General features: G+C 34.3%; 1 protein-coding gene across 5 annotated transcripts in view; it reads left to right on the top strand.

The window, feature by feature from the left end:
- The window catches only part of si:dkeyp-23e4.3 (rho GTPase-activating protein 7), a 159,951-nt gene that overhangs the window by 119,518 nt on the left and 13,237 nt on the right, over window positions 1-27,196 (top strand). For 4 of the 5 annotated variants that reach the window (XM_039777632.1, XM_039777634.1, XM_039777635.1 and 1 more), the window contains 7 exons: window positions 2,017-2,366; window positions 3,992-4,168; window positions 7,930-8,089; window positions 8,224-8,422; window positions 9,973-10,186; window positions 14,036-14,150; window positions 26,727-26,933. In XM_039777632.1, the coding sequence (XP_039633566.1) occupies window positions 2,017-2,366; window positions 3,992-4,168; window positions 7,930-8,089; window positions 8,224-8,422; window positions 9,973-10,186; window positions 14,036-14,150; window positions 26,727-26,933 (1,422 nt within the window). The remainder of the gene's footprint in view (window positions 1-2,016; window positions 2,367-3,991; window positions 4,169-7,929; window positions 8,090-8,223; window positions 8,423-9,972; window positions 10,187-14,035; window positions 14,151-26,726; window positions 26,934-27,196) is intronic. The other variant, XM_039777633.1, reaches the window with a different exon arrangement.

The raw sequence follows: 27,196 nt of genomic DNA on the forward strand, positions 1-27,196 counted from the left end.
TCTCTCTCTCTCTTTCTTTCTCATTGGCTCTCCTGCCCCTCTTAGTCATAAAAGTCTAAAATAAAGTCTATAAAACGAAGTTCTTTCTATCGAGCATATTGATTCTGCTAAACTAAGCTAAGCTCCAAATGGAGTTTTCCCATAATGCCAGAAATCATTTTGTGAGTGCTCATATCAAATTCTGTTTTAGATTAAAACTACAATAACCAGTTAAAATGAATCATCTTGCTTCAGAAAGTTTCTTTCGAAAGTAGAAGAGGAGCCATTTGGAATAAAGTTGGAACCCTCTGTGACACAAATATGGCAGCCAGGGGAGTAAAAGTTGACATAAAATATTATAGAAGTCATTAGGTAATGGCTCTTAATAAACCATTTTTTTTTTCTTTTCTTTTTTTTTTACTTCTGATCCATGGAGAAATTGAGTAATACCTTTCCTCCAAACCTGATCTATGGCAATGAAATCCTTAATTTGCTAAATCCTAAAATCTGCTGAATAAGTCAACTGACGAGAAAGTAAAAAAGTACTGTAAAAAAAACGTTCCTTGTTGGCGTTGTGGTTTTTAATGACACTGTTGCAAGGTGAGGTGAGTTGTAGCTCAGTGGAACCATGAAGCAGATAAAACATCACGCTGCTGGGAAAACTGGGAAGACTTTTATTTCTATACTATCTATACTATACTATACCATCCTGATAAAGTTCCCTTGGCCTTTGGAATTAAAATAGCCCCACATCATCACATACCCTTCACCATACCTAGAGACTGGCATGGTTTTATTTCAGTTAGCCTAACAGCTGGTTTGATATGAGAGATGACCCAATGCCAATCTCTAGGTATGGTAAAGGGTATGTGATGATGTGGGGCTATTTTAATTCCTGGATCCATGAAATAACTGGCCTTTAAAAATATAAATCTGCCTGCCTCTATGGGAATTTAACATAGGGGTGTATATACTTATGCCCCCTGTATTTTAAGGAAAAACATTTATCTATTTACGATACATTATTTATTCACAAAGAAATATTGGTGTCCTTAAAGTTTGGATTTTTCCTAATTTTTTTTAATTAAGGCATTAAGATCAATTTCCAAAAGATGATTTTTTATTCCATGGGTTCATAAACTTGTAAGCACCATTGTAGGATTAGAGCCCGCCTCTCCAGTTCAAACTGGCCAATCAGGTGAGTTACATCATCCAGAAACTAACATTCATCCAAACAAAATCGAGCTTTGTTAATTGATGTAGGAACTTAAAGTAAAGAAAACTAATGAGAATAAATGTCTACCTTTATCAACAAAATAGTGAGGGAACAAAATGGCAAAACAGTGAGGGAGCGGGCGCTCAGATGCAGATGCTAAGAAGGGTTGAATCTATCCTGTCAGATAGTTCTCATCCCTTACAGGCTGAATCACGCTTTAAACTCCCAAAACTCAGAACCAACAGATATAAACACTCTTTTGTACCTGCAGCCATTCTACTTCTTAATTCTATAAAGAACCATTGACTTACTATTTATTGATTGTTTACTGTTTTTTTATTGTTTTTAACTATGCCTGCAAGATAGGCAATCTCTGTATTGTGTGTGTGATTGTGTGTGATTCGTACTATACTATCTGCTGCACAAGAAATTGCCCCATTGGGGGACAATAAAGTAACTCAAACTTGAACTCCTGTTTTTTCCCTTGATTTTGAGAAGCCCACTTAGTCCTTAAAGCGATGGCCAACAACTATGTCTTAGTGGTGGTGATGGCACAGTGGATATAACACATACCTATGGTGTGGGAGATCTGGGTTCAATTCCCACTGTGATATTTCAACCAATGTGTTCCTGAGCAAGACACTTAATCCCTAGTTGCTCCAGAGCCGTGCGACCTCTGACATATGTAGTAATTGTAAGTAGCTTTGGATAGAAAGCGTCAGCTAAATGACATTTAATGTAATGTCTGTGGTAATTGAAAAATGTCATAATTCTAGTTTTAGTTTATTGTAGTGAAGTGATTTTTTTCTTCGTCCTCTTAGGTGAGTCGATTGTTGGCAGGTGAAGATGTTTTCTCGGCTCTGGACAGCGTTCTGGAGCGGATCGGCGACCTCCAACAACTCGTCTCCACCTGGTCCGAAAACCTATCTGAGGACGACAGTCAGAGAGGTTCCTCCTCCTCCTCGCCTTCCTCTCCTTTCTCCCAGGACTCGCCTGCTCACAGCTCATCAGCCGCCTCCCCCTGCCCCTCCTCCCCCAGCCACATCCACCTGGACGTGCAGCATCCGGAGGAGACGGAAGAGGAAGAGGAGGATGAGGAGGTGAAGAGCCATGAGGAGGTAACCGTGAACAGAGAGGAGTCAAAGACCAGATCACCACAATCCAGGAACAGGTGAGAAAGCGAAAGTGAAATGCACGTAATGAAAACTGCAATTAAATCAAGTTTTTTTATATTGAGCATATCATATTTTACAAGCAATATAACCCAAAGTGTTTCACAGGTGTTGATAAAACAGATCAGGGTCATTAAATAGACAGTCGAAACGAAAGTGACATTTAAGTTCCCCTTTTTTTTTTGCCAAATATTGATCAACATCAAATTTGGGTTGAAGAAATACAAACAAATGATTGGACACTTTGAGTTACCCTGGACATGTGCAAATATGTAAGCCTTTGTGTCCAGGTGGGCACAAATTATAGGAATGAATTCCCTCAGGCATCAACCAAAGTAAAAAAGTGTTATAAGCAACTAAGATAAAAGCAGTAACCTCAAGGTGAATAGTTTTGATTGCCTCTTTATAGTGCTGCTTTTATGTCTTTTTTGTTGCATATTTGTTCTCAGATATGGAACAATAAAAAGCTATGAGGCCTCTCCTGTAATGTAAAGTCAATCACATCACCCGTGTATGCTGATGGACGCTGCTTTCTCCCTCTTTGTGCTCTGTGTATGGTTTACTGGCTTAGTTTAATTATAGGTGCCCAATTATGTGTGTCTGAATGTGCACTATATGCACTTGTTTTGACTCTGAACCTGCTAATGACCTAATTCCCATCAACTGTAGTGTAAACTGAGATTAATGCTAACATGGCATGCTAATAGGCTAAGGTAAGCAAGTTACCAGGAGGCTAACATTAGCATAGTAACAGTCTAACAAGCTAAAATACGTAATGGTACATTCTGAACATCACAATTTTAACATCCACTAGTTGTTAACATGCATATTTACATGCTAACTGCTAATTATAGCTGTTAGCTAAATGTTAACATTGATATACGTACAGGCCTACCTGCTTGAAGTTAAACCAAATCTGACAATGTAGAAATGAGCAAGACAAGCATACATGTTAGCATGTCAACTATCTGTTATCATGTTAACATGCAAATGTTAGCATGCCGACATGTTAAATGCTGTGTGCTAAATTGCCATCCAGTAGCTGTGCTATCTGTAAGCATGTAATGCTAACGTAAAAGTTGTGCTTTGAACTGAATACTGACATGTGTATGCTAATGCTAACTTTCTATAAGCACAGATGAGTTTGAATACAGCTGGTAGTCCGACAATGTAGAGCTGAAATTACCTAAAATGCTCACAATGATTAACCCTTGGCATCAACCTCCGGACAAACTTTAGAATTTTATTTTCTGGTTGCAGACTCATGTGGCTGCTAGCATGGCGACATGCAGTACTTTAATGTAGGCTAGTACGTTTTATTAGGGTATCCAAATAGATCATAACACAAAGTTGTTCTGTCTGATTGGTTTGTTTCACCAAATGCGAGGGCTCTGTACTGATGAGACGACGACCATCATTTCAATTTAGTAGCTTAAAATGTTATGTAATTAGATCCAAGTAAAAACACGTATTTTCGTTGAGTATGAATGTGTAACTCTGACACTCAGAGAATGTTCTTATGATTGTAATATGTTATAAACTGGCATTTTCCTGTTGTGTCTGGGCATGTTTGTGTCTATGATGTCATGTGTGTACTTATCTGTTCTCACTGCTGTATGTCCAGCAGAGTGAGCCAGCAGCTGCGATGGTCCAGCGAGCAGAGCCTGCCCTCCCTGCTTACCAGTTCAGGAGTGGAGAACCAGTCTGTGTCCCAGTTCCTCCTGCTGCAGAAACACTCCCTGCTCAAACTCACCGCTCTGATGGACAAGTACTCCCCATCCAGCAAGCAGGGCTGGAACTGGTAAGAAGTGTACAGGACGGAGCTTTCTTTGGGTAATTTCATGCTTGAAAATAAATGTGAGGGTTGCGCAGAGGTGTGGGAAGGTTAGAAACTAAACTTGATTCCTGGATTCTTTGCTTCTGCACAACTGCACGGAGAAACTTCTTCAAGGAAACAACTGTGGAAAGGAGGGCAGGTGGGTGGGCGGGCGGAGGGTAAATATTTCAGGCAGCCTATTTAGAAAATTCATTCATTATTCATGGCTCGCATGCAACCTTGCCTTGGCTTCAACAAAAAACAACATGCTTCGAGAGGAATAAACTCCTTTCCAAAAGAATAAATACAGGGAGGAGCGCTTCACCTTGTGTCTGTATTCCTGTGAAATCACAGCAAAGCTTGGTTCCGTCATCCTTTCTGCTCGCTGGTTCACTGCTCAGGCATTGTGGGTTATTTTGGACCACTTTTTCTCATAAGGTCACACAGTGTCTATCTGTTCTCCTGTCTTTTTCTCGCTTAATCTCATTTCTTTCTCACTCTCTTAGCAAGTATCTCATATATCCCAATGTACAGAAGGTTGGTCAAAGTCAGTGCCAAAGAGCGAGCGATGTCCCTGCACAGAAAAACATTCTGAAATTGTTTAAAAACTAGGTTGCAATGCACAAGTCCTGTTTGATAGAATCTTTACAACATAGAGCCACAACAGCTACATTTATAGGAAATACCCCAGGTTGAAATTAACTGGAATTATCTTTTAAATGCTTACTTGGTTGGAACATAGAGTATAAAAGAAGTGGACAAAGTCAAAAATTGTTAATAATATAGACAGCAAAGAAATTTGAGTCGACATCAGATATTAAGATAGGTTTCTTATTGGATACCAACTTAAGAGACTCAAAATACATGTCAAATTCAACCTCCAACACCTGCTTTTCGATGATGTTCACGTCGCGTAATTACGTCACTTCATAACGTTCCCATGGCAACAGGGGAAAATGGCTGCTCTTGTGTGAAGTAAACAAACGCAACATTTTTTCAAATTTCTGCAAAGATATATGTGACTTTTTCCAACGAAAATGCGGGGATTATGAAATCATGCAAGCCCCGCATATTTTGCGCGGAAATCGGCAATTTATGCGGCGAAAGTGCGGCATATTTGAAAAAATGCGGCCCCCGCATGAATATGTGGACTTTGGCTGATTATGCATTGAATTATGCGATCGCATGATCGCGTTTTTCTGGAGGGACTGGCAGTAGGACAAAGAAGGGAACAAGAAGTTTTGGTATAAAAAGTGTGGACTTCAAACCCTTGTTCTTGTTTAAAATGTAGGATGTTTTCACTGCACTTTTTATTGACATACATGGGGATTTAATGAGATCAGTGTTTGCTTCCTACACTATGTTTTTGGAATAAGCCTTCATGCAAAATTGAGACAAATTCATTTTTAAGAATAATAAAACATACAAATATTCTGCTTGTTTACTCTGCTGAACATTTGTTTTTTATTATGTGTGCTGAGGAAACACATTACCTGCTTGTTTTATGCTTTGCTAGAAAACCAATTAGATTTTTGCCAGGGCTGTTATGCTCAATGAGATACGGCTGAATATGGGAACTGAGCATTGAACAAAAAAAACCTCCTGAAATTACTCCTCACAGATATTCGTCTTTCATTTTCAGCATCAAACATGTGTTTGGGGGGGGGGGGGGTTTAGAAAAAACAGTCGCTCTGTGGCAGCAGGTTGAACAACATCAGCGAGGCTTCCTGTAGTTCAGGCTTCCTGTAGCATTTCAAACTGCTCCCTCTTACAGAGATTATACTTTAATACATCTTATGGAAGGAAGCAAATTGAGAAGAAATTATGGCAGTTTAAAAATAGGTTTTCCTCTATGGGAAAATGGAAGAAAACATCAAATTAAAGCAAAACTTTTTAATGAGCATAACCTCATGAACTGCAAATGACTCGTTCTTACACAAATGATTCAACATCATATTCCTTCACCTCAAACTGGATTATGTGACATTAATACATCCGATAATACATTTTAGACACAGCATCCCACAAAATATGGTAAGTTCAGGCAAGTCTTATTACTTTGTTTAGAGTTGTTTTTGTTAGTCGGCATTAGTCTTGTAATACAAATTACTTCAGCCAATGTCATCTCGCTGGTAACACGCTGAAGTTGAAACTGATGTGCCTTAAGAAAACTCTGGTTAGTTAGGCTATGTTTAGACGGAAACGATCTGAAGAGAAAACACAAAAGTTGCGTTGCGTTCTCACTTTTTATTCTGCATTTAGTTTTTTTGCGTTTTTAAGCCCCAAAAACGCCGTCGCCATCTAAACAAAACGCACATCAAATATTTTGTCGTTTTCACCCTTGTGCGTTGTCATGTAAACAGGGCCTTAGATAAGAAGATTGATACCACGTTCATACATGAGAGTGGTATCAATCTTCTCACTAACTCTTCAACAGAAACCAAATAAGAATATTTCTCAAAATGTCAAACTATTGCTTTAAGAAACCGAGTCAGATTTGTGCTGGTACACCTGATATCTTGTCCATGTAGAAATAGGGCTGGCTATGAAATAATAAGATGTAAAGACGGACCAAAACTGACACAGCTCAACAGTAACTGCACCACAGCACCGTCAGGCCCAGTGCTAAAAAAGTCAAATGAATCTCCTCAGGCTTCAACAATTAGTTCCAAGTCTTTTCATTTCAATGGTTTTTTTCCCTGATGCCAAAGTGAGGGCAAGACGATTACAAATACAGCAATTAACTGCTAATTGGGATGGCACATACTCTGAGGCACTTTTTCTTAAAAAGACAGTTTGTTTCCAGGGGCTGCTTATATTTAAGTGGAAAAAAAACAGATGGATGAACAGAGCTGAAAAGCATTTAGAGTACATGTATGATTAAATTTGTTTTCTTTGTGAGTCTGTGCTTTAGCGAAAGAGGGGCTGGCATGTTCTCTATACAAAGAAGAGAAGAGGTTACATTAATGATGTTGGAGTACTTTGGATTTCTCCTGTTTTGAACATTGCTATTACAAGCTTGCAATTATACACAGAGTGCACTTGATCCTAGCATTTAGAAAAGTTGGAAGTTGAGTTGGAAGTTGAGTCCAGGAGTTGAGTTCTTGGGTCCCCCTGCATCTGGAACATTAGTATAGAAATAGAATAGAGTCAGTGACTTGTATGTGGTCAAAAGGTCGCTGATATCAGTTCTGAAACATGAACAAACTTCAGCCCAGTCCTTCTGAAAGCCCAGTCGCTTTAATCAGCGGCCATAGTTTTCTCAATGCCTGCAGATATTTCCTGCGGAGCAGATTTGAATGGCACACACATTTTAGAGATCACTGGGGACTTATGTAATCAAAAAATGTTTATTTGCCTATTCCTTTAAAAGGAAACACATCTAACAGAAGCCAAGTTTTGATTTTATTTTTTTTTTACACTTGACTGGTTGAGATTACAAATTCACAGTATATTTGCAAAACAATTTTTGATAACTGCAACATAACATAACTACTCCATGCTGTTTGATTGTTTGGTGATGGCGCAGTGGATATGACACATACCTTTGGTGTGGGAGATCTGGGTTTGATCCTCACTGCGATGCATCAACCAATGTGTCCCTGAACACTTAACCAATAGTTGCTCCAGAGGTGTGTGACCTCTGACATATATAGCAATTGTAAGTCGCTTTGGATGAAAGTGTCATCTAAATGTAATGATTGTTTTCTTAAAAATGGGAGGATCTAATGGTCTGTCACCTGCAGGACTGTTCCCAAGTCTCCGAGGAAGACCAAGGTGATGGAGGTGAAAGGCCGGCGAGTTTTTGGGGTTCCTCTGCTCCTCAGCGTCCAGCAGACAGGAGAGCCACTTCCTCCCAGCATCCTCAGAGCACTGGTCTACCTGAGGGCTGAGTGTTTGGACCAGGTAATGCAGCCAAAAGGCCACAAGAGGCCTGCAGTGATTTTAGAAACACTAGAAAGGCGCTGTTGGACACGATACAGAGTAACTTCAAAGATTTAATGAAATCATTTTGAGGCATCCGGTCTGTTCTCTCTCAGGTGGGTCTTTTCCGTAAGTCGGGGGTGAAGTCTCGTATCCAGTACCTCCGCGAGCTGGTGGAGTCGGACCCAGACGGCGTTTCGTTCGACGGTCAGTCTGCCTTCGACGTGGCAGACATGGTGAAGCAGTACTTCAGAGACCTGCCCGAACCCATCTTCACCAGCAAACTCTGCGAGTCCTTCCTCCACATTTACCAATGTGAGCAATTACTACCGTTATCATATGTGGCCAGCATTGAGAAGATAACATTTGTACTTGTTTGAATTTGATTGCTAAATTTGTAATTTTACAAAGTTAGCAACTGGTAACTGCTATTTACCAGTAAGCAGTAAGCAAGGGAATTCTTTGTTCCAGTTTAAAGAAATATGACTATAAGATTGTCATAATTCCTGGTGGTGAATCCTAATGACTTAAGTGACCCCCTGATTTTTTTTCTTCTTGTGCCACCAACAGATCAGTATGCTAACATACTAAGATGTAGCTATTAATTGCTAAATACTAACATGCTATTAGTAGTAAAAGATTCTCTATACTTAAAGACGCTACACCACACAGTACCTGTCTCCTAAATAGGCACGAACCTTGTTTGAAGTTTAGTTAATGTCATGTGGATGGATGAAAAGTAATGTAATAATTGTTTTGCTAACATTAGCTATACACACCGCTAAAAGACATATTGAGCCTGACGAAAGTGAGTTGTTCACAAACGTTAGTTGACGTTAGCGTATCCGTGTTGCCAGCTCTTACAAGAGTTTGTTCCTGAGACCGAAACAGGTCTCAAACAAAGTTTATTTTCCCCTGATCTGTCTCAGACCTGCCGCTAGTATCCTAAAGAGGCGTGGCGGTGGAGAAACCCACGTGACACAGATACAGGAAATGACTCTGAGTTGGGGCATCTCAGTTCTGTTATAAGTAATGCTTTCCAAAAACATGTTAGCATGTTTACAGATAAGCATGCTATGCTGATAAAGCTAACACGTGTTACCAACATGATAAACATTAGCATATTAGCACTCTAAGGTGTATTCAGACTAAATATGAGGCAAATAATCACTATTTGTGCAAATTTGACTCTTGTTGATGCTAGCTAGCAATGAACACACCACCATGAAATCTTATCAGGTTCTCCATTTCTCTCCCTTTCTTGTTTCCATTCGCCTATGAACTGCAGTAAAAAACAAATCATAAACAAACACTCTTCCCTCAATTTGAACCACTGCAGATGTATAGACTTAATATGCAATCATGCCACCTCTGAAATTCGCTTTGCATTCAGTCTGAGCGCAAATTTACAATCTAACATAGGCTACACATTAGCAAGCTAAAATGCTAATGCTGTGTATGAGAATCCTGCTGACATTTAGCATCAGCATGTTAGCATCCTATCATTAGCACACATTTTATCATAGTAGCTGTGACACGTTGACATTCTAGCGTTAGCACACTCAATTCATATCCACTCTCAATAAATAATGTTAGCTAATTTTGGAGCTTGAGCTGTTAAATTCTATACCATACTGGTGGTTTTACCCATTTTAACCACTATAATCCCTTTGTTCCAAACACACAATTAGTTTTTAAATTAAGTTCCCTCATTTCATTTCAGAATACCATGAAGATGAATTTACAGAGATTGTATTCTTGCAGGAGAAAGATAATCCATTGCATTGAGCATTGAGTTGGCCTTATTTTCTTGTCCAAGTTCCAAATCATGTTAACTGCATAGTTAAAATATGAACTGCTTGCAGATTTTCCCAAGGATCAGCAGCTAGTTGCAGCTCAGGCGGCCATCCTGCTGCTTCCTGACGAGAACAGGGTGGCGCTGCGAACGCTGCTGTTCTTCCTGCGGGACGTTGTGGCCTGCGTGGATGAGAACCAAATGACTCCAACCAACATTGCAGTTTGCCTGGCGCCGTCGCTGTTCCACCTCAACACCCTGAAGAGAGACGCCAACGCAGCCAGGTGAGCTGAGACCACAGACACCGACTGTTAACCATAGTCCTCATAAATCCACCGGAGTTCAAAATTCCAACACAAAGAAATCGAAAGGTGATGGACATCCGGCTTAAAAAGAGGGACATCCCGGAAGTGGAACGTTGTTGATATATAGACTAGGCAACACGAGAATTCCCTGCATCAGTTATATCTTCAGTTACACTTAAAGTTGTTTCTATTTTTTCAAATTAAGATAATTTATTCTCAGCACACACCATCTCAATAAAGAATGGAAATGAATGGAGGGTGTGTGGTGTCTGACACACATTGTCACAGTTGTGTAAGTCTTAACAGCTGTTACATAAGACCTGCTGTTAGGTGTGGAGTCCACTCTGGCTCGATTTAATTAGATTTTGGTTTTGTAATATAAAAGAACATGGAGATCATAACAATTCAAATATTTCTCTGTTAGCTCATTAACTGCAAATTGATGTTTGTGATATTTCATCCCACAACATAGCTCAGTGCTTACTGGTTCAGATTGATGACCATAAGCAAGTTTAAAATATCTCCAAAGTGGGTTTTATGATGAACTGAAAATAATTCAAACCAACTGCTGCCTGGAAGATACCACTTTCTTTCAGTAGGCCTATACTTAGTTTTGGCTTCAGGCAGTGACTTTGTCATGGTTTCCGTTTAAATCTCAGAATTACCTTCAGATCCTGACTTCACCTTTGGGTTTTTGCACACATGTATGTCTGAATGTGTGTGTTATCTGTTACCCACAGCAGGATGCCAATTAGGTGCCATAGAAACATATTTTTCTTCCTCCTCACTTTGACGTCATGTTTCCAAAGTTCTCAGCTCTCACAGATTACATTGCCTTTGGATGGGATCCAGCTGTTACACTCATACCTTCTCTTTGTAATGAAAAGCTGTCAGCACAGTTTACACAAAGAGCACATTACATAACCTCCACCAATCTCCACCTGGGCTCAACTGCACTCCCTGATATGAAAGATATTTTCTATCTGCTATTTCACTCAGAATCCTACTGGGCAGGCAGTTAGAAATGGGAGAATGTTGAGAATGATAATGGCAATGCAGTTGATGGTTTTTATTATTAGGATATGAACTTATTTATTAGGAGACAGTCTGTTCCATCAGTGACTGCAGACTCTCCGTCTGAGCTCAGAGTTTGTACAGAAGTGCATTCACAGAACATGACATGATCTTCTTTATCATCAATGGAGGCAAACATTCAAACACACTTGCGCACACTTTTGCACTACTGAGATGGACATTAATGGCCATAAAGGGTTAGGCTGATGTTGATCTGTATGTATTCTTATTGTCAACAAATCCCAAGAAAAAAACAATGTCAGTCTGTCTCTCGATACTTTCTGACTTCCTGTCTGTGGCTCACAGCTCCGAGCCCTTTGATTACTACTGAAGACGTGAATCTTGAAGCTCACAAATATATAGTTTCATAAAAGATGATCAGAGGTTTCTTGAAACAGCTGGTCACTGCAGTTTTGATCAAGCACACACCGGAGGAAAAAGTGCATTTGTTGGGGACTATTTTCAGCGGCGGATTAATCCACATTAGTGAGCATTTGTGGCAGCAGGGCGGTGTATATAACACTGAGCCAAAAATAAGCTCCAGTGTATTTGTTCATTCGACAGCGTGGCTCATTGATGTGTTCTTTATATGAGAGGAGGAAGATATATCAGGCTGTGAAACCCACTCAATACTTGTTAGTAGATCCATCCATTATTTGTTCAACTCTCCTCCTTCGTGCTTGCTCTTCTTTTATGTCACGCTACACATTTTGCCATTGATCTTCTTTCCCTCTACCTCTAACTTCCGCTGTTGTCTTTTTTTCTACCTTCGTTTCTATATCCACCCTCACATCATCCCTCTCATATTCGTTGTACTCATCTTCCTCCCCTGATATTCAGCCATATCTCCTCCTTGCTTTCTCTTCTCTTCTTTTAAACTCCTCTTGCTCCTTGTACTTTCCTCCCTTCCTTTCATCTCCACCTCTTCCCTTTTTTTCCCACTTTGGCTCTTTTTCTCCCTTTAGGCTGACAGTACAGTAGATGGAAATGACATAACGGACAAATCAGCACTCTGTGCCTCCCGTCTCCTGGAAGCCAGAGTCCCGGCCTGTCAGAAATCACGTCACACTTTGTGGTGGGAACAATAACTCTGAAAACCGACTGCTGCTCGCAGCTGTTCTCCCACAGATCTGTAAAATCTAATCTGGGCTCCTTTTTGCTCATGTTGCAGCTTGACAGATCTCCCCACTGTTACTCAGAATTGTACTTTTTTTTAATGGTCTAGCTTCTCGTCCGACCAGCTGGGTTTGTTTTTAAGAGTTGGTGTCTTATTTCCCCAATTTGCAGCGCTCAAGAATCTGTGCGGTTTGGTGTGTCAAAACGCTCACCTTTCTTACTTTTCCTTAGTCATCAAAAACTAAAACAACACAAAAGATTTTGTGGAAGAATTCCACATCAAATAAAATCCAGGAAAACAGCTTCCTGTTTTGAAGGTTTTCCAAAATAACCTGAATCTGTCAGTTGCAGTAATCGTGACTCAGAGCTCCTGCTTCCTTTCTGCTTCAAATGACTGGCAGTGATGGCAGTGTGAAGCTACCATCATTGCTGTGATGGGTACTTATGACGTTTCACACCCTCTTACCATTTCCTACCATTTTAAACACACACACACACACACACACACACACACTGGCAGCCGTCTATCCTCCTCATCTGTCTGATGTTCTTGATGCCATTTCTCATCATATTGTGCCCAAATCCAAATCAGGCGCATTATAATCTAGTCTATATCCACGACGTTCCACTTCCGGGATTGTTCAGGTGCCGCAGAAAATTCCGCCGGATGTCCGTTTCCTTCCTCTTTCTTTGTGTTGGAATTTTAAACTCTGGTGGATTTGTGAGGACTATGGTTAACTGCTCCTCAGATCTCTGCAGGGTAAATCCAGACAGCTAGCTAGACTATCTGTCCAATCTGAGTTTTCTGTTGCACGACTAAAACAACTTTTGAACGTACACATGTTCCACCAAAACAAGTTCCTTCCCGAGGCTATTTTGCAGCGGCACTGTGGCTCCGTCTTGCGCTTAATGCGGCCAAGACGATTGCGTTTGGTTTAAAGAAATGCCAATAAACCAGAGCACGTTTTTCTCCCATCCCAGAATGCTGTGTGGACTAGCCAGACCTTCCTACGCAGCGCTGTGGAGCAAATATAAACACCAAACTGTTAGTCAGAAGCTAACTTAAGCTAACGTTAGCTTTGTAGAGATGGTTGGACTTCCCAAACTGAATAACTACCGCACATATAAACACAAAATTGCTTTGCCAGCTCAGTCGTGTTGTAACTAAATTTTCCCATTGACAGATATAGCTTCTGTACGTCCGTGAAAATCATATTTAGCAGCTATTTTCTAGATAGCACCGTCACCGGAACAGCTAATCCAAAATATCCAGTGAAGCATCCATATCAAGATCAGAGCATTGTAACAAATAAGTCGTTTAATCCGATGAATTACTTTATATACTAGTTGGAGAGCTTTTGTGTGTTCCAATGGGGTTCCTGCATTACTTATGTGAATACAAATGTTTTTAAACAGTTTTTTAATGTTGTCGTAATGTTGACGGAGAAATGGCGGCGTGATATTTTAAGTGATGCACCAGGTGTGCTGTCTGAATGCTAATTTGAGCACGTTCTAAATGTCTAGTTGACCAATCAGATTGTCTGGTCGGATCTACTTCTACTTATAATTCAGTATGTTTGCTGCCTGTAATCCAAGACCATAAAAGTGACCTCCACCTTGTTCCTGTTGTTGCTGCAGGTCGAGTCATAGGAAGTACAGCCTGGGCCGCCCAGACCAGCGGGACCTGAGTGAGAACCTGGCTGCCACCCAGGGCCTGGCCAACATGATCACCGAGGCCCAGAGACTCTTCCAGGTAAAGAATACTGACAACCTGATCTACAGGCAGTAATTACACAGCGCACTGTTTTTTTTATGTATTATTGGCATGGTGTCAATGGGGACAAACTATGACTTTTTATACATTTTTATGACATACTATACTATGACATTTTATGACTTTATGACAAACTGTACTGACTTTTTTTTCTGACTTTTTCTGACATATACTATGACATTTGTATGACCTTTTATGACACACTATACTCTGACCTTTTTTTATACTTTTTTGACACTATACTATGATTTTTAAACCTTTTTTTTACAAAGTATACTATGACTTTTTATGACTTTTTTTATCATACTATACTTTGACTTTTGTCGACATACTGTACTATGACTTTTTAATACCTTTTTTGACATACTGTACTATGACTTTTTTCGACATACTATACTGTAACCTTTTAATACCTTTTTTCGACATACTATACTATGACTTTTTTACTTTTTTCGTCATACTTTATATGACTTTTTTACTTTTTTCGTCATACTTTATATGACTTTGTATGACTTTTTTCAACATACTATTCTGACTTTTTTTTTACTTTTTTCAACATACTATACTATGACTTTTTATGACTTTTTTTCAACATACTACACTATGACATTTATGACTTTTTCGACATACTATACTATGACTTTAATACCTTTTTTCGACATACTATACTATGCCTGTTTTATGACTTTGTTCGACATACTTTGTATGACTTTTTTCAACATACTATTCTATGACTTTTTCATGACTTTTTTGACATACTATACTATGACTTTTTCCACATAGTATACTAGTACTTTTTTTGGACACATAATACTAAGACTTTTTTTGACATACTATACTATGACATTGTATGACTTTTTTTTGACATGTATACTATGACTATTTCATGACTTTTTTTGACATACTATACTACGACTTTTTTATGACGTTTTTCGACATACTGTACTATGACTCTTTATGACTTTTTTCAACATGCAAAACTATGCAAAACTATGACTGTTTTATGGCTTTTTCGACATACTATACTATGACTTTTTATGACTTTTTCGACATACTATGACTTTTTAATACCTTTTTTCGACATACTATACTATGACTTTTTCGACACATAATACTATGACTTTTTTTTAACATACTATACTATGACTTTTTTATGACTTTTTTTAACATACTATACTATGACTATTTCATGACTTTTTTCAACATACTATACTATGACTTTTTTCGACATACTATACTGTTTTTTTTTCGACATACTATACTATGACTTTTTTGACTTTCATCGACATACTCTACTATGACTTTAATCAACATACTATACTATGACTTTAATAAATTTTTTCGACATACTATACTATGACTTTTTTCGACATTGTATACTATGACTTTTTTCGACATACTATACTATGTTTTTTTTCGACATACTATACTATGACTTTTTTGACTTTCATCGACATACTCTACTATGACTTTAATCAACATACTATACTATGACTTTAATACATTTTTTCGACATACTATACTATGTCTATTTCATGAATTTTTTTCGACTTACTATACTACTACTTTTTATGACTTTTTTCGACATACTATACTATGACTTTTTTCAACATACTATACTATGACTTTAATACATTTTTTCGACATACTATACTATGACTATTTCATGACTTTTTTCGACATACTATACTATGACTTTTTTATGACGTTTTTCGACATACTATACTATGACATTTTTCGACATACTATACTATGACTTTTTTATGACGTTTTTCGACATACTATACTATGACTTTTTTTTGACATAGTATGACTTTTTATGACTTTTTTCTACATACAATACTATGACTTTTTTATGACTTTTTTCGACATATACTATGACTTTTTAATACCTTTTTTCGACATACTATACTACGACTTTTTTATGGCGTTTTTCGACATACTATACTATGACTTTTTTTCAACATACTAGCCTATACTATGACTTTTTTATGACTTTTTTCAACATACTATACTATGACTTTTTAATACCTTTTTTCGACATACTATACTATGACTTTTTTGACTTTCATCGACATACTATACTATGACTTTTTTCAACATACTATACTATGACTTCAATACCTTTTTTCGACATACTATACTATGTCTATTTCATGAATTTTTTTCGACATACTATACTATGACTTTTTCAACATACTATACTATGACTTTTTTCGACATACTATACCATGACTATTTCATGACTTTTTTCGACATACTATACTATGACTTTTTTCAACATACTATACCATGACTATTTCATGACTTTTTTCGACATACTGTACTATGACTATTTCATGACTTTTTTCGACATACTATACTATGACATACTATACTATGGTTTTTTTCGACATACTATACTATGACTTTTTTTTAACTTTTTTTGACATACTATATGACTATTTCATGACTTTTTTCGACATACTATACTATGACTTTTTCGACATAGTATACTAGGACGTCTTTTCGACACATAATACTAAGACTTTTTTCGACGTACTATACCATGACTTTTTAATACCTTTTTCAATATACTATACTATGACTTTTTAATACCTTTTTCAACATACTATACTATGACTATTTCATGACTTTTTTTCGACTTACTATACTACGACTTTTTTCGACATACTATACTATGACTTTTTTGATTTTCATCGACATACTCTACTATGACTTTAATCAACATACTATACTATGACTTTAAATTTACTTTTACATACTATACTATGTCTATTTCATGAATTTTTTTCGGATTTACTATACTACTACTTTTTATGACTTTTTTTCGACATACTATACTATGACTTTTTTTCCCATACAATACTATGACTATTTCATGACTTTTTTTCAACATACTATACTATGACTCCTTTTATTACGTTTTTTCGACATACTATACTATGAGTTTTTCCACATAGTATACCAGGACTTTTTTCACACATAATACTAGGACTTTTTTCCGACATACTATACTATGACTTTTTTCAACATTGTATACTATGACTTTTTTTCGACATACTATACTATGACTTTTCATGACTTTTTCGTACTCATACTCATGACTTTTTCTTTATGACTTTTTTGACATACTATACTATGACTATTTTATGACTTTTTTGACATACTATACTTTGACATTTTAAACATACTATACTATGTCTTTTTTTTTCGACTTACTATACTACGACTTTTATGACTTTTTTCGACATACTATACTATGACTTTTTTTACTTTCATCGACATACTCTACTACTGATTTTTCGACATACTATACTATGACTTTTTTATACATTTTTTCGACATGCTATACTTTGACTTTTTTTGTGACTTTTTTTCGACATACTATACTATGACTTTTTTTACACATACTATACTATGACTTTTTTTGTGACATTTTTTCAACTTACTATAGTATGACTTTAATCACTTTTTTCGACATACTTACTATGTCTATTCTTATTTTTTTTTTCGACTTACTTATACGACGGTTTTTATGACTTTTTTCGACATACTATACTATGACTATTTCATGACTTTTTTCGACATACTATACTATGACTTTTTCCACATAGTATACTAGGACTTTTTTTCGGACACAAATACTAGGACTTTTTCGACATACTATACTATGACTTTTTTTTCGACATACTATACTATGACTTTTCATGACTTTTTTCGACATACTATACTATGACTTTTTCATGACTTTTTTCAACATACTATACTATGACTTTTTTTTCAACATACTATACTATGACTTTTCATGACTTTTTCGACATACTATACTATGACTTTTTCATGACTTTTTTCAACATACTATACTACGACTTTTTATGACTTTTTTCAACATACTATACTATGACTTTTTATGACTTTCTCGACATACTATACTATGACTTTTTTGACATAGCATACTAGGACTTTTTTTCGACACAATACTATGACTTTTTTTTAACATACTATACTATGACTTTTTTATGACTTTTTTTTAACATACTATACTATGACTATTTCATGACTTTTTTTCGATACTATAACTATGAATTTTTGACTTTCATCGACATATCTACTATGACTTTTTTCAACATACCTATACCATGACTTTAGTAACTTTTTTCGACATACTATAACTATGTCTATTTCATGAATTTTTTTCGACATACCATAACTATGACGTTTTTGGTCTTTTTCGACATACTATACTATGACTTTTTTCAACATGCTATACTCATGACCTTTTATGACTTTTCGCATACCATAACTATGACTATTTTCAACATACTATAACTATGACTTTTTTCATGACTTTTTTCAACATAATATAATTATGTTTTTTCTGGACTTACTATACTACTTAATTTTATGACTTTTTTTCGACATACTATACTACTTGACTTTTTATGACTTTTTTTCATCATACTATACTATGACTTTTTATGACTTTCTCGACACACTATACTCCGACTTTTTATGACTTTTTTTTCATCCTACTATACTATGACTTTTTATGACTTTCTCGACATACTATACTATAATTTTTTGATTTTCATCGACATACTCTAATATGATTTTTTTCGACATACTATGCTATGACTTTTTTCAACATATACTATACTCATGACTTTAATACCTTTTTTTCGACATACTATACTATGACTATTTCATGACTTTTTTGACATACCATACTATGACTTTTCCACATAGTATACAGGACTTTTTTTCGACACATACAATACTAGGGACCTTTTTCGACATACTATACTAGGACTTTTTTCGACATACTGTACTATGACTATTTCTTGACTTTTCCCGACATACTATACTATGACGTTTTTCAACATACTATACTACTGACTTTTTATGACTTTCATCGACATACTATACTATTTTTTGACTTTCATCGACATACTCTACTATGACTTTTTTCAACATAATTTTACTATGACTATTTCATGACTTTTTCGACATACTATACTGTGACTATTTCATGATTTTTTCGACATACTATACTATGACTTTTTATGATTTTCGCACATAACTATGACTTATACTTTCTATGACTATACTTTATAACCCTATAATTTTTATGACGTTTCGACATAACTATGCTATGACTTTTTCGACATAGTATGACTTTTATGACTTTTTTTTTCGACGTACAATACTATGACTTTTTTGACTTTTTTCGACATATACTATGACTTTTTAATACCTTTTTCGACATACTATACTATGACTTTTTTATGAGTTTTTCGACATTACTATACCTATGACTTTTTTAACCTTTTTCGACATACTATACTATGACTTTTTTCAACATACTATACTATGACTTTAATAACTTTTTTCGACATACTATACTATGTCTATTTCATGAATTTTTTTCGACATACTATACTATGACTTTTTTGGTCTTTTTTCGACATACTATACTATGACTTTTTTCAACATGCTATACTATGACTTTTTATGACTTTTTTCGACATACTATACTATGACTATTTTCAACATACTATAATATGACTTTTTCATGACTTTTTTCAACATACTATACTATGTTTTTTCGACTTACTATACTCGACCTTTTTTATGACTTTTTTTTGACATACTATACTATGACTTTTTATGACTTTCTCGACACACTATACTCACGACTTTTTATGATTTTTTTTCATCATACTATACTATGACTTTTTATGACTTTCTCGACATACTATACTATGACTTTTTTGATTTTCATCGACATACTCTACTATGATTTTTTCGACATACTATGCTATGACTTTTTTCAACATACTATACTATGACTTTAATACCTTTTTTCGACATACTATACTATGTCTATTTCATGAATTTTTTCGACTTACTATACTCACGGTTTTTTATGACTTTTTTCGACATACTATACTAGGGACTTTTTTTTACACATAATACAATACTGGACTTTCCCGACATACTATACTATGACGTTTTTCAACATACTATACTACGACTTTTTATGACTTTCATCGACATACTATACTATGACTTTTTTGACTTTCATCGACATACTCTACTATGACTTTTTCAACATACTGTACTATGACTATTTCATGACTTTTCGACATACTATACTATGACTATTTCATGACTTTTTTCGGCATACTATACCTATGACTTTTTTATGACTTTTTCGACATACTATACTATGACATTTTTCGAAATACTATACTATGACTTTTTATGACTTTTTTTCGACATACTATACTATGACTTTTTTATGACGTTTCGATAACTATGCTATGACTTTTTTCGACATAGTATGACTTTTTAAGTACTTTTTTCGACATACAATACTATGACTTTTTTATGACTTTTTTCGACATATACTATGACTTTTTAATACCTTTTTTCGACATACTATACTATGACTTTTTATGCTTTGACATTATACTATATTTTTAACCTTTTTCGACATACTATACTATGACTTTTTCAACATACTATACTATATTAATACTTCATTTTTTTTTTCGATACATACTATGACTTTTTAACCTTTTTTCACATAATTATACTTATGACTTTTTCAACATACTATACTATGACTTTATACCTTTTTTCACACTATACTATGTCTATTTCATGACTTTTTTCACATACTCATACTCATGACTCTTTTCAACATACTCATACTATGACTTTTTTCAACATACTATACTTGACTTTAATACCTTTTTTTTCGACATACCTATACTCATGTCTATTTCATGAATTTTTTCATCATACCTATACCATGACTATTTCATGACTTTTTTCGACATACTATACTATGACCTTTTTGACCTCCTTCGACATACCATACTATGACATTTTTTGACTTTTTCACATACTCATACTATGACATTTTTATGACTTTTTCGACATACTATACTCATGACATTTTTGACTTTTTTCGACATACTCATACTATACTTCATGACTTTTTTTCAACTTACTATACTATGACTATTTTATGACTTTTTTGACATAATTGTACTATGACTATTTCATGACTTTTTTCACATACTATACTATGACTTTTTTGACTTTTTTCGACATAACTATATGACTATTTCATGACTTTTTTCCATATTATACTATGACTTTTTTCCGACAGTATAATTAGGACTTTTTCTGACTTACTATACCATGACTTTTTATAACCTTTTTCAATATAACTATACTATGACTTTTTAATACCTTTTTCAACATACTATAACTATGAATATTTCATGACTTTTTTCGAACCTTACTATACTCACAACTTTTTATGACTTTTTTTCGACATACTATACTATGACTTTTTCGACATACTATACTTATGTTTTTTTTCGACTTACTATACTACGACTTTTTAGGATTTTCATCGACATACTCTCTACTATGACTTTAATCAACATACTATACTATGACTTTAATACATTTTTTCGACATACTATACTATGTCTATTTCATGAATTTTTTTTCTAATTCTACTATACTACTACTTTTTATGACTTTTTTTCAACATACTATACTATGACTTTTTTCGACATACTATACTATGACTTTTTTCGACATACTATACTATGACTATTTCATGACTTTTTTTGACATACTATACTATGACATTTTTCAACATACTATACTATGTTTTTTTTCGAATTACTATACTACGACTTTTTATGACTTTTTTCGACATATTATACTATGACTTTTTTTGACTTTCATCGACATACTCTACTACGACTTTTTTCAACATACTATACTATGACTTTAATAAATTTTTTCGACATACTATACTATGACTTTTTCAACATTGTATACTATGACTTTTTTTTCAACATACTATACTATGACTTTTCATGACTTTTTCGACATACTATACTATGACTTTTTCATGACTTTTTTCAACATACTATACTATGTTTTTTTCGACTTAATTATACTACGACTTTTTATGATTTTTTTTCGACATACTATACTATGACTTTTTTATGACTTTCTCGACATACTTATACTCAAAATCTTTTATGACTTTTTTCAACATACTATACTATGACTCTTTTATGACTTTCTCGACATAATTATACTATGACTTTTTTGATGACAGCATACATTGGGATCCTTACACAATAATTATGACTTTTTTAACATACTATACTAATGACTTTTTTATGACTTTTTTTAACATACTATACTATGACTATTTCATGACTTTTTTTGACATACTATACTATGAATTTTTGACTTTCATCGACATATCTACTATGACCTTTTTTCAACATACTATGACTTTAATTTTAATTTTTTTTGACATACTATACTATGACTTTTTTCGACATACTATACTATGACTTTTTTATAACTTTTTTTGACATATTATACTATGACTATTTTATGACTTTTTTTGACATACTATACTATGACATTTTTCAACATACTATACACTATTTTTTTCAATTACTATACTACTTACTTTTTTATGACTTTTTTTCGACATATTATACTATGACTTTTTTTGACTTTCATCGACATACTCTTACTACCACTTTTTTCAACATACTATACTATGACTTTAATATATTTTTGTCGCATACTATACTATGACTTTTTCAACATTGTTATAACTATGACTTTTTTTTCAACATACTATACTATGACTTTTCATGACTTTTTCTGACATACTATACTATGACTTTTTTCATGACTTTTTTTCAACATACTATACTATGTTTTTTTTCGACTTACTATACTCACGAACTTTTTATGACTTTTTTTCGACATACTATACTATGACTTTTTATGACTTTCTCGACATACTATACTCACGACTTTTTTATGACTTTTTTTCAACATACTATACTATGACTTTTTATGACTTTCTCGACATACTATACTATGACTTTTTTGACATAGCATACTAGGACTTTTTTTCGACACAATACTATGACTTTTTTTTAACATACTATACTATGACTTTTTTATGACTTTTTTTTAACATACTATACTATGACTATTTCATGACTTTTTTCGACATACTATACTATGAATTTTTTGACTTTCATCGACATATCTACTATGACTTTTTTCAACATACTATACTATGACTTTAATAACTTTTTTCGACATACTATACTATGTCTATTTCATGAATTTTTTCAACATACTATACTATGGTTTTTTTCGACTTACTATACTACGACTTTTTATGACTTTTTTCAACATACTATACTATGACTTTTTATGACTTTCTCGACATACTATACTATGACTATTTCATGACTTTTTTTGACATACTATACTATGACTATTTCATGACTTTTTTCGACATACTATACTATGACTTTTTTGATTTTCATCGACATACTCTACTATGATTTTTTTCGACATACTATGCTATGACTTTTTTCAACCTACTATACTATGACTTTAATACCTTTTTTCGACATACTATACTATGTCTATTTCATGAATTTTTTTCGACTTACTATACTACGACTTTTTATGACTTTTTTCGACATACTATACTAGGACTTTTTTCGACATACTGTACTATGACTATTTCATGACTTTTTTCGACATACTATACTATGTTTTTTTTCAACATACTATACTATGACTTTAATAAATTTTTTCGACATACTATACTATGACTTTTTCAACATTGTATACTATGACTTTTTTTTCGACATACTATATTATGACTTTTCATGACTTTTTTCGACATACTATACTATGACTTTTTCATGACTTTTTTATGACTTCTTTCAACATACTGTATTATAACTTTGTATGACTTTTTTCGACATACTATACTATGACTTTTTAATACCTTTTTTCGACATACTGTAATATGATTATTATTATGACATGACATATACTATACTATGACTTTGTATGACTATTTTTTGACATACTATACTATGACTTTTTTATGACCTTTTTCGACATAATATACTATGACTTTTTCAACATTGTATACTGACTTTTTTTTCGACATACTATACTATGACTTTTAAATACTTTTTTTCGACATACTATACTATGACTTTTTTGACTTTCATCGACATACTGTACTATGACTTTGTATGACTTTTTTCGACATACTCTACTATGATTTTTTTCGACATACTATACTATAACTTCTTTCAACATACTATACTGTCATGAATTCTTTTCTACATACTATACTATGACTTTTTTATGACATTTTTCGACCTACTATACTATGACTTTAATACCTGTTTTCAACATACTATACAATGACTTTTTAATATGTTTTTTCTACATACTACACTATGACTTTTTAATATATTTTTTCGATATACTATACTATGACTGTTTCATGACTTTTTTCGACATACTATACTATGAATTATTTCGACATACTACACTATGACTTTTTAATACCTTTTTTTCGACATACTATACTATGACTTTTTTTAACACACTATACTATGACTTTTTTATGACTTTTTTTAACATACTATACTTTGACTTTTTTCGACATATAGTATGACATTTTTATGACTTTTTTTGACATACTATACTGACTTTCTTCGACATACTCTACTATGACTTTTTTTTAACACACTATACTATAACTTTTTTATGACTTTTTTCAACATACTACACTATGACTTTTTTCGACCTACTATACTATGACTTTAATACCTGTTTTCGACATACTACACTGACTTTTTAATACCTTTTTTTGACATACTGTATTATGACTTTTTCTCGACATATACTATGACTGTTTTATGACTTTTTCAACATACTATACTATGACTTTTTCATGAGCATTTTTGACATACTATACTATGACTTTTTTTTCAAAATACTATACTATGACTTTTTTCAACATACTATACCAGAATCAGAATAAGAATCAGCTTTATTGGCCAGGTTTTCGCAAACAAACAAGGAATGACTCCGGTTAATCTTTTCTCTTAAAGTACAACACTCACTTAACATATAAGAATAAAAACAGAGAGGACAGTGAGAAATATAAAAAATACTGATAAGTATACAGTATAACAATACAATAGAATTTAGAAATTTGTATTTAAAAATATACAATAACAATTGAAGAGAGGGACGGAATAGTGCAATATCAGTATGGTCTGAGATTTAAGATTTGAATATCAATATAGTGCAAGGCATTTCTGTGCAATGGTGAAATATTAATAACAATATTGTAATCGTAAGATTGAAAATATACATTACTTTTTTCCGATATACAATACCATGACTTTTTAATACTTTTTTTCGACACACTATACTATACAGCTGTCATGGCAACAACTTTGTGTTCTAACAGAATCAACTTTATTGGCATAGCATGTGACAAAAACACAGAATTTGACAGTTTTTTTGTTTCTCTCAATGAACTTAGACACTCATAGACATAACAGCAGAACAGTATCAACAAAGCTTTACAAAGTCAATTCAATCTATTTTATTTATATATTCCTCTATCAAAAATATGCCCCAGGGGGCTTCACATTCTGTTCAGAAAACAACATCTTTAGACCCTTGACTCAGGTGAGGATCATCTCCCATTATTGGGCAAAATTGGACCCCAGGGTTCTCGTATTAACCTCTTCACCTCCTCTGTCTGGTTGAAAACCAGGACAGGAGGCCTCCTGTTCCTCTGGTAGTCCTCCACAAGCTTGTTGGTTTTGCTGATATTGATTTTCAGGTGATTACAGAGACTATAACAGAGACTTCCAGTTCTCTGTACACCTCTGTAAAAACAGTCTCTAAGTGAAGACATGTTTCTCACTGGAAAAACTCACTGGCGTCATACATACGATTTTTTTCGACATCCTATAATCTGACTTTTTTTGACATATTATACTATGACTTTTTCACCCATACAATACTATGACTTTTTGCGACATACTATTGAATGATTTTTTTACGACTTTTTTTGACATACTATACTATGACTTTATGACTTTTTTTGACATACTATACTATGACTTTTTTCGACAAACTATTATACTATGACTTTTTTTGACATACTATACTATGACTTTTTTTCGACATACTGTACTATGACTTTTTATGACATTTAAAAAGAAATACTATAGTATGACCATCATTTTTTTGACACTGTACTATGACTTTTTTAAAAACTTTTTTCGACATACATTACTATGACTTTGTTTTGACTTTTTATGACTTTAATGTATACTATAATATGACTTTTTCCAACATACTATACTATGACTTTTTCATATCTTTTTTCGACATATTATACTATACGTTTCTTTTGGCATACTATACTATTACTTTTTCATACCTTTTTCGACCCAGTATACTATGACTTTTTTTCTACATACTATACTATGACTTTTTATAAGACATTATACAATGACTTTTTTCAACATACTATACTATGACCATTGTACATCTTAAGGAGTGGGACTCCAGCATGAAACTTGACGAGAAGAGACAGAATTAACAAAATAATGTCAACAAATAAAATCTTCTGTGTAGCTTCCAGATTTTTGGCCCGGTCAGCGTTCAGGTGAGGAAGGAGGCGGCCCGGTGTCCCCCGGTCAGAGCGGAGGTCAGGAGGAGCAGGAGGAGAGGAGGAGCAAGCTGCAGCTGAGCACCCAGCACCTCCTGGCGGAGGCCAGAGAGAAGAGCCGATGCTGGGAGAGCCACGCGGCGCCAGAGCACGTGGAGCTGGCCTTCAAGAAGGTAAATGGAGGGAGGGAGGAGTTAGACCTACAGAGGAGATTTCCCTACTGTATACATACTAATATAAACCAGGCTGTGAAGTAGTAGTGAATGGAAAAGTTTGGATTTTTGAATGTCCTGTTAAGATGAACAAAAGATGAACAAATATACAGTATGTGAGGGGAAAATATAAGTCATGTTACATGCAATATGTTTTTACATTCTTTTTTTAATGGTGCCTTTTATATTCAATTTAATGTTCAATAAAAGAATGTTGGAAATTA

This window comes from Perca fluviatilis, chromosome 16, assembly GCF_010015445.1.
Source record: "Perca fluviatilis chromosome 16, GENO_Pfluv_1.0, whole genome shotgun sequence".
NCBI classification, from domain to species: domain Eukaryota; kingdom Metazoa; phylum Chordata; class Actinopteri; order Perciformes; family Percidae; genus Perca; species Perca fluviatilis.